The sequence below is a fragment of the Mytilus californianus genome, unplaced genomic scaffold (genome assembly GCF_021869535.1).
Source record: "Mytilus californianus isolate M0D057914Y unplaced genomic scaffold, xbMytCali1.0.p SCAF_5, whole genome shotgun sequence".
In the NCBI taxonomy this organism is placed as follows: domain Eukaryota; kingdom Metazoa; phylum Mollusca; class Bivalvia; order Mytilida; family Mytilidae; genus Mytilus; species Mytilus californianus.
Window position 1 is genome coordinate 3,502,064 of NW_026262701.1, and position 13,847 is coordinate 3,515,910.

At 32.1% G+C, this 13,847-nt stretch overlaps 1 protein-coding gene across 1 annotated transcript in view; it reads right to left on the reverse strand.

The window, feature by feature from the left end:
• Nucleotides 1-557: 557 nt before the first annotated feature.
• LOC127700985 (magnesium-dependent phosphatase 1-like) overlaps nucleotides 558-13,847 on the reverse strand; it is a 42,758-nt gene continuing 29,468 nt past the window's right edge. The window contains exons 2-6 of the mRNA XM_052204738.1: nucleotides 11,444-11,510; nucleotides 5,700-5,810; nucleotides 3,806-3,913; nucleotides 2,334-2,425; nucleotides 558-992 (exon numbers count right to left, since the gene is read on the reverse strand). Of these exons, the coding sequence (XP_052060698.1) occupies nucleotides 667-992; nucleotides 2,334-2,425; nucleotides 3,806-3,913; nucleotides 5,700-5,810; nucleotides 11,444-11,510 (704 nt within the window). The 3' untranslated portion in view covers nucleotides 558-666. The remainder of the gene's footprint in view (nucleotides 993-2,333; nucleotides 2,426-3,805; nucleotides 3,914-5,699; nucleotides 5,811-11,443; nucleotides 11,511-13,847) is intronic.

Below are 13,847 nucleotides of genomic sequence, written 5' to 3' on the forward strand. Positions count from 1 at the left end.
TGATAGCAGTTCATGCTTCTTTACATTTATACAAAAAAATGTTTGTCATGATACATGTTTCTAGAGAGTTGACAATTACAATTTTATCAGCTTACTAAATTTTTAAACATAGATTCCTTGCATTTTGTACAGCATCTCGGAATTTTATATACAATCCAAACTTAAAGCAGAAAAAGAATATGTTGGCAACATGACCAGATACCTAACATATCATGAACGAAGGATGGGATAGAAGATGAATGATTGAATAGTTAGATGTCCTTTTCTTATTTGGACAATCTCCCAAGTGATTATCTAATGGCGTCTTGATAGTAAACAGATGGTCATTTCAATTAGGTGTTGTATGAATGTTCTCTAGTTTGCCTTGATCATTAAGTGAAGAGATGAGAGAATGATATACTATCCACCAAGTTTAACATCAATATCGACAAACAAGTCTAACAATTAATGCACCAATATTTATCAACACATTCCTCAATTCTTCAAGGAGTCAAGGTTACCTCAGATTTCTATGAATATATAGTCGTCAAATATTACTTAAAACGCTTGAAAGATTCAATTGTCGACGTCTAAAGTGTCGTCAGCACTGGTTTCATCAACTATTTTTCAACTATTTTTCAAGACTTTTCTAATCTAGTTTCTTATGTGTTGTTCTTATTAATAACTTTAGTTTTCAATAATTTCGGGACAGGCGAACATCTTCTTGTCGTTTTTCAAGTTTATACTTAAAGCAGGCGCTGACATTCTTCGTCCGCGCAGTCGTATAGCACGGTCGATGACAGGAGGGACATCATATTGTATAGATGCACGTGATCCTCTGCGTCTGTGACAGTAAATCACAGTTGTTTCACTTTGTGATTCATCAGAATCTACACTGTTTATAGATAGAGTACTTGTATTTATGTTGTCTGTGTGGTTGTTAACGAAAGCTTGAAAAGCTTCATCTAGAATTTCTTCTGACACTCCACGATTGGCCCAGATACAGGTCACTCCTGAAATAGATTTAAACTTTACAAAATTTTCGGCAAAACAAAATCTAAATTTCTTAGAAAACGGAAAATCGGAAAATCTTGCACCACTAATCATTTTTTTTTAAACTGGCACAAAACTACAATTTGGTTTGCTTCAATGTTTGAATTTCTTTTTTTTTCTGTAATATCTATTTACGATAAAAATGGTTATCCCCGCCAAATTGTGTGCCTGTACCAAGTAAGGCTAGTATCTGGACCATGTGTTGTCCGTTGTTGTTTGTCTTTGTTTGTATATGTTTTTTAGAATGTTGGTGTTGATATGGTTTGGTTGTACTGTACAATATTTTGGCTTGTATATATTTTTTAGGATATTGGTGTTGATATGGTTTGGTTGTACTGTACAATATGTTGGTGTGTATATATTTTTTAGGATATTGGTGTTGATATGGTTTGGTTGTACTGTACAATATGTTGGTGTGTATATATTTTTTAGAATGTTGGTGTTGCATGATATGGTTTGGTTGTACTGTACAATATTTTGGTTTGTATATATTTTTTTAGAATGTTGGTGTTGCATGATATGTTTTGGTTGTACTGTACAATATGTTGGTGTGTATATATTTTTTAGAATGTTGGTGTTGCATGATATGGTTTGGTTGTACTGTACAATATTTTGGTTTGTATATATTTTTTTAGAATGTTGGTGTTGCATGATATGTTTTGGTTGTACTGTACAATAGTTTGGTTTGTATATATTTTATTAGAATGTTGGTGTTGCATGATATGGTTTGGTTGTACTGTACAATATTTTGGTTTATTTGTATTTTTTTAGAATGTTGGTGTTGCATGATATGTTTTGGTTGTACTGTACAATATTTTGGTTTGTATATATTTTTTAGAATGTAGGTGTTGCATGATATGTTTTGGTTGTACTGTACAATATTTTGGTATGTATATATTTTTTGTCATGATATTGGTGTTGATATGGTATGGTTGTACTGTACAATATTTTGGGTGTGTCTATTGTCCTTTTTATGTAGTATTGATTTTGTACAAACGTTGACATGCATTGAAGAAGAATTATGACAAAGTGAATCGTTGGTTTTGTTAAGCTTTATCTTATTACACGATGGCGATCTTTATGATGTTTTACTATTCCCCTTCTTAACCTGCTTCAGTTGAAAACTTGACAGATGTCGTTAAACTTAGCTTGTGCAAACACTTATACCAAATATTAGAAACCATTTAGTAAAAGATCAACTCTCCACAAGTTCAGAAAAATAGAGTATTTTTATTTTTTGTGTTGGTCTGAAAACTGAAATTAAATTCTTCTTTTGAAATAAATGAGTACAAATATGTTACCTAAACACGTATGTGCTACTTCAGAGAGATGATCTCTCTCATCGTCAAAGAACATCATATCTGGAAACTCAATCCCACTTTCTTTTTTAATTCTGGAAAAAACATTAAATCTGTTCGTTAAAAGAGAATAAGTAATAACTATCAAATCAGTAAGATCTTCTTATATCAGTTATTATCTTAATGTACACGTTGTTTAGATTTAAGGTCAGTATATTGTGTATCAAAATACGTAGGTTCATTAACTTGAAATTCTTTTCTGTTTATTTTTTCTTGTGGTTTTCATGTCCGTTAGAAAGGTTTATTTCCGATTTCATCAATTTAAAAAAAAATATGGGCAAACGCTCGTCCATATAAATGTCTGTGTTCAGTAAGAGAGATGAACCATTGGCAATAAGACATGTCCCGATCTTTGTCAAATCAGACATCTGTATGCAGAACAGGTCTTCAATTAAGCACCATAATACTTAGTTCATATACAGTTTTCTATATACATTCATCATAGATACCGGGCATCCTCGTTTCGTCCACAAAAGACTCGTCAGTGACGCTCGGATCAAAAAAGTTAAAAAGGCCAAATAATCCAAGAAGTTGAAGAGTATTGAGGACCCAAAATTCCGAAAGGATTTTCCAAATACAGCTTAGGTTATCTATCCCAGGGGTTGAAAATTCTTTGTATTTCGAAAAATTCAAAGTTGTGTAAACAGGTAATTTATGACCATATATCTTTACTTCTAAATGTTTAGATTTAGAATATCTTAGTTTTATTGATGACATACGTACTTTTACTAGAAATCATCTAATGTATTACTCTGTGTCCTATTTTGTTTAAAGATGAATTTTCGTGCAATTGTGGAAGATATGCTTATCGTCACTTCAAACACTCAAAATACGATAAACACTGTTTTGACATTGGCAAGGATTTGAATATTACATACATCTTAAAGATTCTTAGCAGATACATTTTTCAAAAAAATAAGGTAGCAACTCCCTCGGGAAAAGGAAGGTCCTACAAAGTAGGCTAACATCGTTTTCCAATAATTTACACTTCAGCATCGATTGCAAAGAATATAGTACGATTTGTCCTAAAATTCTTCGCAGTCAAAATAATATTTAGTTTCACAAATAAAACATGAAAACTGGGAACTGGAACTGTATTTCTATAGGTAGCCTGTGGCAATGCAAAATGTCGGTCCCTATCCAACATACTCTCATATTCCAGTGGCAGTACAACACGCGCAGTACAAATTTCCGCCTTTCATTCTACTTTGTAGGACCTTCCTTTTGCAGGATTAGTTAATCAATTTGTTCTCGTCATGAAAAGGCATGAAATATTTGTCATTGGACGTTAAGCAAGCACGCAACAAGTAGTCAAGCAATCAATCAATTTAAAACGATTTAAACAGGATATATAGATGTATCTCATTACACTAAGATTAACAAAATTACTGTTGATCAAATCAGATTTGACTTACTGTAAGAAATGAGTAATTTTTGATCCCGGGTAGATTTCTATGTAGTCAAAATATTCATCCCAACCAAAGTAAGATACAAGTCGTCTTGTTTCGTCTTTATAGAAAGCCCTACAAAAGTAACATACCTGTATGTACAAACACTTTTATCATAACGGCATTAAAGAATATTGTATTTTCATGAAAAGATTCATAAATGCTACTTAAAAAAATCATATCGAATTGAAAGAATTCATAAATGCTACTTAAAAAAATCATATCGATTTGAAAGAATTCAAATTCAAAACATAATCTTATACACTTGAAATATACAAGGAACGGCAAATTGTTCCCATTCTCTTTTTATCTACGAAACATGAGAAATCATATAGAAACAATCTACAAATATTCTTGAAAAACAATGTTATTCTTCTTGAGCTTCGTTAAAATAAAAATGAAAAAGGAAGCGCTTTGTTATTGTTTATTTAGTATCAGCAGATATCTACCATGTAAACCTACACCTGGGCATTCTTCAGAGAAGCAATCAAACATGTTCTAACGTATTTGTATATAAAAGAAACTGTCAAAATGATAAAGTTATATGAAAGAAGTTAAGAGAGCATCTTTTTCTATCATAATAAAATCTAAATCATCCGCAATCAAGATTTATCTGCAGTAAAAAAATGGAAGGCTAGTGATCATTTTCAAAGATATTATAGTATTAAATCAATACAAACTTCATCTTTAAACACTAATGTGTTGTTTTAGTATTTTATCAAAGGAATGTTAGTCAAAACATGAATATATGAAAATAGGTGGTCTTATCTAAATCCATCTGTATGTTAAATATGTTAAATATAATGCTAGTAATCCCCAAGCATTCAAATATATAACCTAAGGCGCCAACTTTATATAAGTGTCAGATTTAAAACAAAGCAATTTGTCTGAAAATTTGATTCCCTGGATTTGAACTACCATGATATACAGTACAAAACTTGTTTTAGCTTAAAATAAGACACAATCCATTTCACTTTTCGGGCAATAAAATGGTCAGTTATTAAAGTTACATGAAATATTTAACTTATACTTAAAGTCAGTATCATAGTTAGTTTTCCGATTTGTTTTTTACATAAATGCAAATTGTCCGAAAACGAGTAAATTAACAGAAAAATCTAAAAGTTTTTCCATCGAAAAACAGTATCCGTTTCATATCCCCTGTTCACCTTCTCCTTTTCCCACCATAAACAACAAACAAACAAACACAAACAAATCACCATACACGTACAAGAAAAAAAAAAAAAAAAAAAAAAAAAAAAAAAAAAAAAAAAACAGGATAACCACTGACGAGGTTTGGCGGGGTTAAAGTAGTGTTTTTATTAAATGTTTTAACGTTAGTACAATGTCTTTCATTGTTAACGGTATATTGTAAGTATCTATGACGTATTAATGTTCGATGTATGCGATAATTCAAATGCCTTTGTAAATAAGTATATACTTAAATGTATTAATCTGGGATTTTATATCGAATCTTTTTTGCACCTCAAATCTGTTTCTTATTCAAAAATCCATTTTAGCCTAATGTTTTTGGTATGTTAGACAAACACATTGCATAATACAATAATGCATATGACAATAAAATAACGCTGATGTACCGTGCCCTGCCAAATTGCTGTGCAATAAAGTGGGATAAAATATGTGATTGTACTGGTATCCTAGCTCTAAAATGACTTTCAACAATAATTTATAGCATTGAAATCCTAGTAACAGGAAATTAATCTCGGAAATTAATCAATGTTCGACATCATTTTAAAATTACCTATGTCAAGTCTTTATTGAAATAACATTAGTTATGTAATATTTTTGATTATTTTGTAATAAATTTCTGGTTTTGCTTTTTTTATTTTTCTTAAAAACTTACTCTGAGGCGATTGCTAATTTGTAACCATCACCGTGTAATTTCAATATAATATGATCTATATCTGGAAAGGATTTGATCTCCCTACTGTTGGCGTCAAACACTTTACCGTCACTGAAATATAGAGAAAACACACTTTCATAGAGTAAACACTGTAATTAAATAAACACTTTATCGTCACTAAAATAGAGAAAACACTTTATTGTAGAGAAAACACTAAACCGTCACTGAAATAACTGAAGGAGAAAACACACTTTCATAAAGTAAACACTGAAATTAGATAAACACTTTACCGTCACTAAAATAGAGAAAACACTTTATTGTAGAGAAAACACTTAACCGTCACTGAAATAAGGAGAAAACACACTTTCATAAAGTAAACACTGAAATTAGATAAACGCTTTATTGTCACTGAAATAGAGAAAAACGTTTATCGTAGAGAACAATTAATATAAATCGTCACTGAAATATAGTAAAAACACTTTTATAGGGTACACACTGAATGAAGATAAACGCTTTAGCGCAGAGAAAAATGTCGTCGTAGAGAAAATACTGTATCGTTATTGACATATAAATGTATAGAGAAAACACACTTTCACAGCGTGAAAACTGAGATAAAATAAACACTTATTTTCACTGAAATACAGAAAACACTTGCGAAGAAAAACATTTTAGAGGAAAGAATTTCGTAGAGAAAACACTTGATCTTACTGAAAACTGAAAACACTTTATCGTCGCTGAAATAGAGAGAAAACACTTTATCTTATTGAAAACTCTTTATCGTCGCTGAAATAGAGAGAAAACACCCTTGTCATAGAGTAAACAAACACTTTATTGTCACTGGAAAAGAGAGAAATAATACCCTTGTCATAGAGTAAACACTGAAACAAAACAACGCCTTATCGTCACTGAAATAGAGAGAAAAAAATCCATAGAGTAAAGAATGAAATAAAATAAACACTTTATCGTCAATGAAATAGAGAAAACACTTTTGTGAAGAGAAAAATTACATCTTAGAGAAAATATTTTATCGTCACTGCAATACAAAAACCCATTTTCGCTACAAAAACGGAGAAAGCTCTTCATTGCCAATAACACTTATTTCTAGGAATAGAATATAAGAACCAATCAATTTTTCGGATGTAAAATTGAGAATGGAAATGGGGAATGTGTCAAAGAGACAACAACCCGACCATAGAACAGACAACAGCAGAAGGTCACCAACAGGTCTTCAATGCAGCGAGAAATTCCCGCACCCGGAGGCGTCCTTCAGCTGGCCCCTAAACAAATATATATACTAGTTCAGTGATAATGAACGCCATACTAAACTCCAAATTGTACACAAGAAACTAAAATTAAAAATAATACAAGACTAACAAAGGCTAGAGACTCCTGACTTGGGACAGGCGCAAAAATGCGGCGGGGTTAAACATGTTTATGAGATCTCAACCCTCCCCCTATACCTCTAGCCAATGTAGAAAAGTGAAATTTATTGTTTGTAAATTAGACACATTACTTTACTGTGCCTGTACCAAGTCAGGAATATGACAGTTGTTTTCCTTTCGTTTGATGTGTTTGAGCTTTTGGTTTTGCCATTTGATAAGGGACTCAGTTCCGTTTTGAATTTTCCTTAGAGTTCGGTATTTTTGTTATTTTACTTTTAACTTTGGGTCTTTTTCAGTTTTATCAGCATTTCAACATTTGTTTTAGATCTTGGATTTTCAAATAGTTTGGCCCCGATTATCACTGAAGAAACATTAAACGTCGAAATACATAATAGGTCCGGGTACACAGTTATCGTCCTTTGATTTTCGTTGTCCACGAATATAGTCCCTAGTGTGGACAGTGTGTTACTTGTCGATTTTTTTTATACCCCTTCCAAATTTATTTCTCCATGTTTTATGACTCAAATAGTAAGTAGTGGGGTGAAATGACACTGTAAAAAAATTTGGGTCATGAATTTTAAAGTAAAGTAGTGATTTGGTCCAGCTGAAAAAGGTTAAAAATTAGCACTTCGGAAGCTGTCAAAAGATTTCAAGACCCCCTTAACATAGAATTGTCCATATTTTGAGTTAGAGCCGATGAAGTTTTCTATAATTTTGATATAATTTGTCCCAAAAGTAGTACAACACACTGTAAAAATATTATTGAGAAAGCGCAGGTGGGATTTTTTTAATTTTCATTTATTCTCTAAAAGAAATGCACTACGAAATAACTGTGTACTCGGACCTAAGAGGTGAAATCAGGAAATATAGAATCTGTACTTTGGCAACTTCCCTGAATGATTTGATGGTGTCAATTTATCAAATAGCATAAAACTAAAGGATTTAAACTTTTATTTGATAGAATTTCTGCAAAAATGACCAATTTTGGCATTTTATGGTCAAAATAAGCATTTCATAGCTTTTTCAATTTTGATGCATAAGTGGCATTCTGACTTTCTATCTGACAGGTTTTTATGTGTCAATATTTGTGTTTCTATGCTTCAATCCAGTTGTATTACTCATTTGTGAACTCTGAATCTACAGAAAAGAAGATTATCTCGGACAATATGTTCAAAATGTGTTGTATATATGATCCTCGTCTAACGCCCTGTTTGGATCATGTTAAATGTGAGGAGCTTGGAACATAAAAGTTGAAGTCCTTTATAAAGACCTCACTAAATTTGTATAAAAAGCACTTAACAATGTCTTTTGTACCTGTTTTATGTCACATAATATCTTTCTTTTCTTCTGTAGGATAGCAAGTGGTTCAAATATAAGCCTGTTGAGACTAAAATTGCATGCATGTTTTTCACTAAAAAGTGAAAAATCTTTGTATCAGACCATACTGTCTGCAAAAAAAGTTGAATGCAAGAGTCTTTTTGTGCTCAGATTTATTGTATCATGTCACCTGAGTATAAAAATGATAGAAAAGACACAAAATTTTATTTCCTATAGCTTCAATATGCATTTTTAAATGTAAATATGTGATACGGCCTAAATTGACCCTAAATTATTTTCAGTCTTACTTGGCCTAAGACCCTTTTAAACTAATGTGATATGTTATTTGTAAGTTTTCTTTCCATTTATAGTACATTAAATACATATGTAAGGATTATTTATAACCAAAAAGCTTTACAAATTTAAAATTGCTGGAAAATATTACATCTTCAAGTAAGGCCCCCCTTCATTGGAAAACCTCCATTTTTAGCCACAGGCTCTTATAAATTTAACTTTTTAATAATTATGATAAGTCTGATAAATCAAATGAGTACTCTATTGCTTTTAATATATAATATATTATATATTAAGGCATTTCAAAAGTATTTTTTTGCAATATTTTATTTTTTTAAGCCCCAAATGTTGATAGTTGAAAATTTTCAATTTTAACGTCTAAATTTAACACGCAAAGTTGAATATAGAATTAGTCATATTGTCTATAATATATATCCTATTGCCATGAAACTTTGTAAGCAGTCTTATAATTTAATAAGCTTTGGTCATACCAAGTTTCATTAAGATTGGTCAACTTTTTTTACCCTAATAGGTCCGGGTACACAGTTATCGTCCTTTGATTTTCGTTGTCCACGAATATAGTCCCTAGTGTGGACAGTGTGTTACTTGTCGATTTTTTTTATACCCCTTCCAAATTTATTTCTCCATGTTTTATGACTCAAATAGTAAGTAGTGGGGTGAAATGACACTGTAAAAAAATTTGGGTCATGAATTTTAAAGTAAAGTAGTGATTTGGTCCAGCTGAAAAAGGTTAAAAATTAGCACTTCGGAAGCTGTCAAAAGATTTCAAGACCCCCTTAACATAGAATTGTCCATATTTTGAGTTAGAGCCGATGAAGTTTTCTATAATTTTGATATAATTTGTCCCAAAAGTAGTACAACACACTGTAAAAATATTATTGAGAAAGCGCAGGTGGGATTTTTTTAATTTTCATTTATTCTCTAAAAGAAATGCACTACGAAATAACTGTGTACTCGGACCTAAGACTGTGCAGTAAAATTGGTATCGACAATGTTATTATTTTTAAATGAAAACATTTTATGGTTTAAAAAAAAAAACACTTTTCAATCACTGAATATATGAATAATATTAATTCCTTAACTGTCCCTGATAAAGGGAAAACGCTTTTCCTGAGGAAAAATTCCCCCTTGAACTATAGAAATAGTACATAGTCACTGAAAAATTGAACATATATAATATCATTGAAATTTGAAGGAAAAAAACCAACAACACTCTACAATAACTTCGTAAAACAGACACTTCTTCCTTTTCTAACTAGAGAACACACTTTACCATCTTTATAATTAAGACAACACTCTACAATAACTTCGAACTGGAGAACACGCTTAACCATAAAACACTTGTCATTTTGCTTTATTCTAACATCGGACTCGGACTTCTTTTGAACTGAATTTTGCTGTGAGTTTTACTGTCTGTTTGTTTATTCCACATAGAGGTATAGGGGGAGGGTTGAGATCTCATAAAACATGTTTAACCCCGCTGCATTTTTGCGCCTGTCCCAAGTCAGGAACCTCTGGCCTTTGTTAGTCTTGTATGGTTTTTTTTAATTTTGTTTCATTTATGTGTTTCGGAGTTTTGTGTGACGTCCATTTTCGCTGAACTCTTATTGTTAAGGAGTCAGCTGAAGCCCGCCTCCGGGTGCGGGATTTTCTCGCTGTGTTGAAGACCCATTGGTGGCCTTGGACTGTTTTCTGCTCTTTGGTCGGGTTGTTGTCTCTTTGACGCATTCCCCGTTTCCATTCTCAATTTTATTTTTACTTTACTGTACCCTAAATAAAGACTACACTTAATCGTCCCTTAAAATGGGGAATAAAGAACCATCCATAAAACAAACTATATTATTTGTGTAATAGAGGAAACATTAGGAATCCATACATTCGCGAAAGAGAGATACCAAACTGTTGCTGTCGATTTATAACGAAACACATGGAAATACAGAACATTTTACCATCATAGAAATGAAAAAAAAACTTATTATCGATGTGTGAATAAAGAAAGATTTTTTTATTAAAGAAATAGGAAAATAGTATAGAACACTCTAATAGCAATGGTCAGGGAATAAAGGGAACACTTTACTGGTACGACAAAACGAGACTCTCGATATGTTAACACTTGTTTCTAGTAACGATATACGAAACGCATTGAACTTTTCCATAATGAAATACTTCATATAATCAGCTAACACCAAATAATTCAAAGGCTTGGACTCAAATTAAGAAAGAAACAGAACAGCCTTTAACAGTTCATCATTGTCAAAACCTCTAACAAAACGGAAACAGAAGAGAGTATACAACAGTTGTGAATAGGTATATATCACTTCCATGCAAGCGAATCTAAATAGTTATGTTGTCATTAAGGAGATCAACAACAGATTGAACTCTTCTGGTTGAATAATTGTAAATGTCTCCATCTACTTTCGTACGTTATTTATGTAATTGTATTGTAATATGTATAATTATATCTAAACCTTTGCAATTTGGTTTGTTATTTTAGAGGTCAGTGTTTCATAATAGCTGTGATTTTAGAGGTCAGTGTTTCATAATAGCTGTGATTTTAGAGGTCAGTGTTTCATAATAGCTGTAATTTTGAAGGTCAGTGTTTCATAATAGCTGTGATTTTGAAGTTCAGTGTTTCATAATAGCTGTGATTTAAGAGGTCAATGTTTCATAATAGCTGTTATTTTAGAGGTCAGTGTTTGATAATACTGAGAAGGGACTGTTATTACTTACGGTGTTCTGTTGAATGGAGGCTCTACATTATTTTTTCTGTCTACCCTAAATGGCCACAATGTGTAATCTGAAATGGAAAGGATCTATGTCAGGTAAAGATGATATATCAGTTAATAAAGATGTAGAATTGCAAGGATTCAATGTATTGTTATCTAACTATCTAGTTCTGGACAATGTATTGTTATCTAACTATCTAGTTCTGGACAATGTATTGTTATCTAACTATCTAGTTCTGGACACACAGTTTCTTTGAGGACAATCTCGAGTTACGGGCGAATTTTTGATCGGTCAATAATGGATTGTTGCTTATATATAAGTTAGTCCATGACTCTAGCGCGATATCTCGATTCGATACTATAGTTTCTACACAAACTAATATGTTCGTTCTTTACGTCCGTTCGAATTACTGTATGAATTCAGAAAAAGTCAAACAGAAATCGTATGGCTAAAACATAGCCTAAGAAGGTTGAAGCGTAGTTCTATTATCAATAACCTAGTGCCCTTACTGCGAGTTAAAAAAGGGGACTCAAGATATATTTGCTTTATCTTATATATGGTTCATTTACGGTATGCCTTACAAGACGTATTTTGTGTGTATTTCTCACTAACATATTTAATTCGACTGACAAAAAGGTTTTAATTTCTACATAAATGGTCGACACGATTCAATGTATCAGATATTAATTTAACTTGTCTGTAGACGTAGTGCTATAGTTATGCCGAGAGTAAAATATAGTTCACGGGAGAGGGTACTAGCAATTTATAATTAGTGCTGCTGATTGGAAGGATGGTTACAACTAAAAGGTTTAGAACCACAAGTATTGCAGATTTTTTAGGAAAACTATCAGTTCCATTCGTAAATTAATGTAACTGTGGGCATATTTATACATTTCAGTATACAGAATTAAAACAAAGTTATTTAAAACTCAAAATAATAATCTAAATTGGGTAACAACGTTCACAAACTACGCTTAAGATTTCCATACGTGACCTACAGAAATGTATGGCTTTTCGACATTTTGTAAAGTACGATTAATTGTAGATCGATTATTGTCTGGTGAAATAGGAATCTGATGCAGACCTATACTACAAATAATCTGTTAATAAAATCAGCTAATTACCGCTATAACTTAATATAACGAGACACAGGATATCCAGCCTTCTTTAAGAATCAAACCTTCAAAAGCTTTAAACTATCTCAACACATTTGCTTTACATAAACAATATGTAAACTAGAGTTCATCCCAAGTTATGCAAGTGTAATCATCTTTTATAGACCAAATGGGTTTCTCCTTCAAGCTTACATTTTTTTATTTACAGGAACGGTAATTTGAATTACATGGCAAAAGAAATCTCTTTTCATTCATAAAATCACTCTACAGACAAACAAATACATCATGCCTTTCGTTAGGTAATAATCATTAAGATAATTAAAACTGATGTCACATGATCAAACAGCTGTGAAGCATGTATGACGCTGATTGAATTTTCATCTGTTTCTTTTAATTATTGTTTTTGTGTGGAACTTTAATTAGTTTTTGTTATGTAATCGACATGGTTTACCTGTGCATATAGATCAACAGAGGAATTTAGTGGCAAGTCATGGTATCTGGCAATTGAATATGAACAACAATTAGTTCTGATCTCTGTCTCTCCTTCTTGGTTAATGAAATACCCAAAATATCTGGTAATTACCGAAGTATCCTTGACCGTTCTTTTGAGTGTCTTACGTGGTACAGTTATTGTCAAAGATAAGGGCATATTCACTTTTAATTTTAACGAACATTTAGTTTAATTTATTTCCATAACAATTTAGACATGCGAACACCACTCCTTATTTTCGACTATCTGATGCACTAGAGTATGGTGAAAACTACTGCTTTTGTATGGGGACATATGATTGGAACCCCTCCTTTTTATATGACTTGCATGTGTTGGACCCCTTTAAAATGGCTGGATCCGCCTCTTGAACTATGTTTTCCCAAATTACAATTTTAAACAATTGTTTTGGCTAGAGTGTACAGCAGATTTTCGTCTGCGTTTCTATTTGCCATTGTACATGTAATAGAATGGGGTTTGCAATCGTATAAAGCAGAATTTCGTCTGCGTTTCTATTTGTCATTGTACATGTAATAGAATGGGGTTTGCAATCGTGTACAGCAGATTTTCGTCTGCGTTTCTATTTGTCATTGTACATGTAATAGAATGGGGTTTGCAATCCTGTACAACAGAGTTTCGTCTGCGTTTCTATTTGCCATTGTACATGTAATAGAATGGGGTTTACAATCGTGTACAGCAGATTTTCGTCTGCGTTTCTATTTGTCATTGTACATGTAATAGAATGGGGGTTTGCAATCCTGTACAACAGATTTTCGTCTGCGTTTCTATTTGCCATTGTACGTGT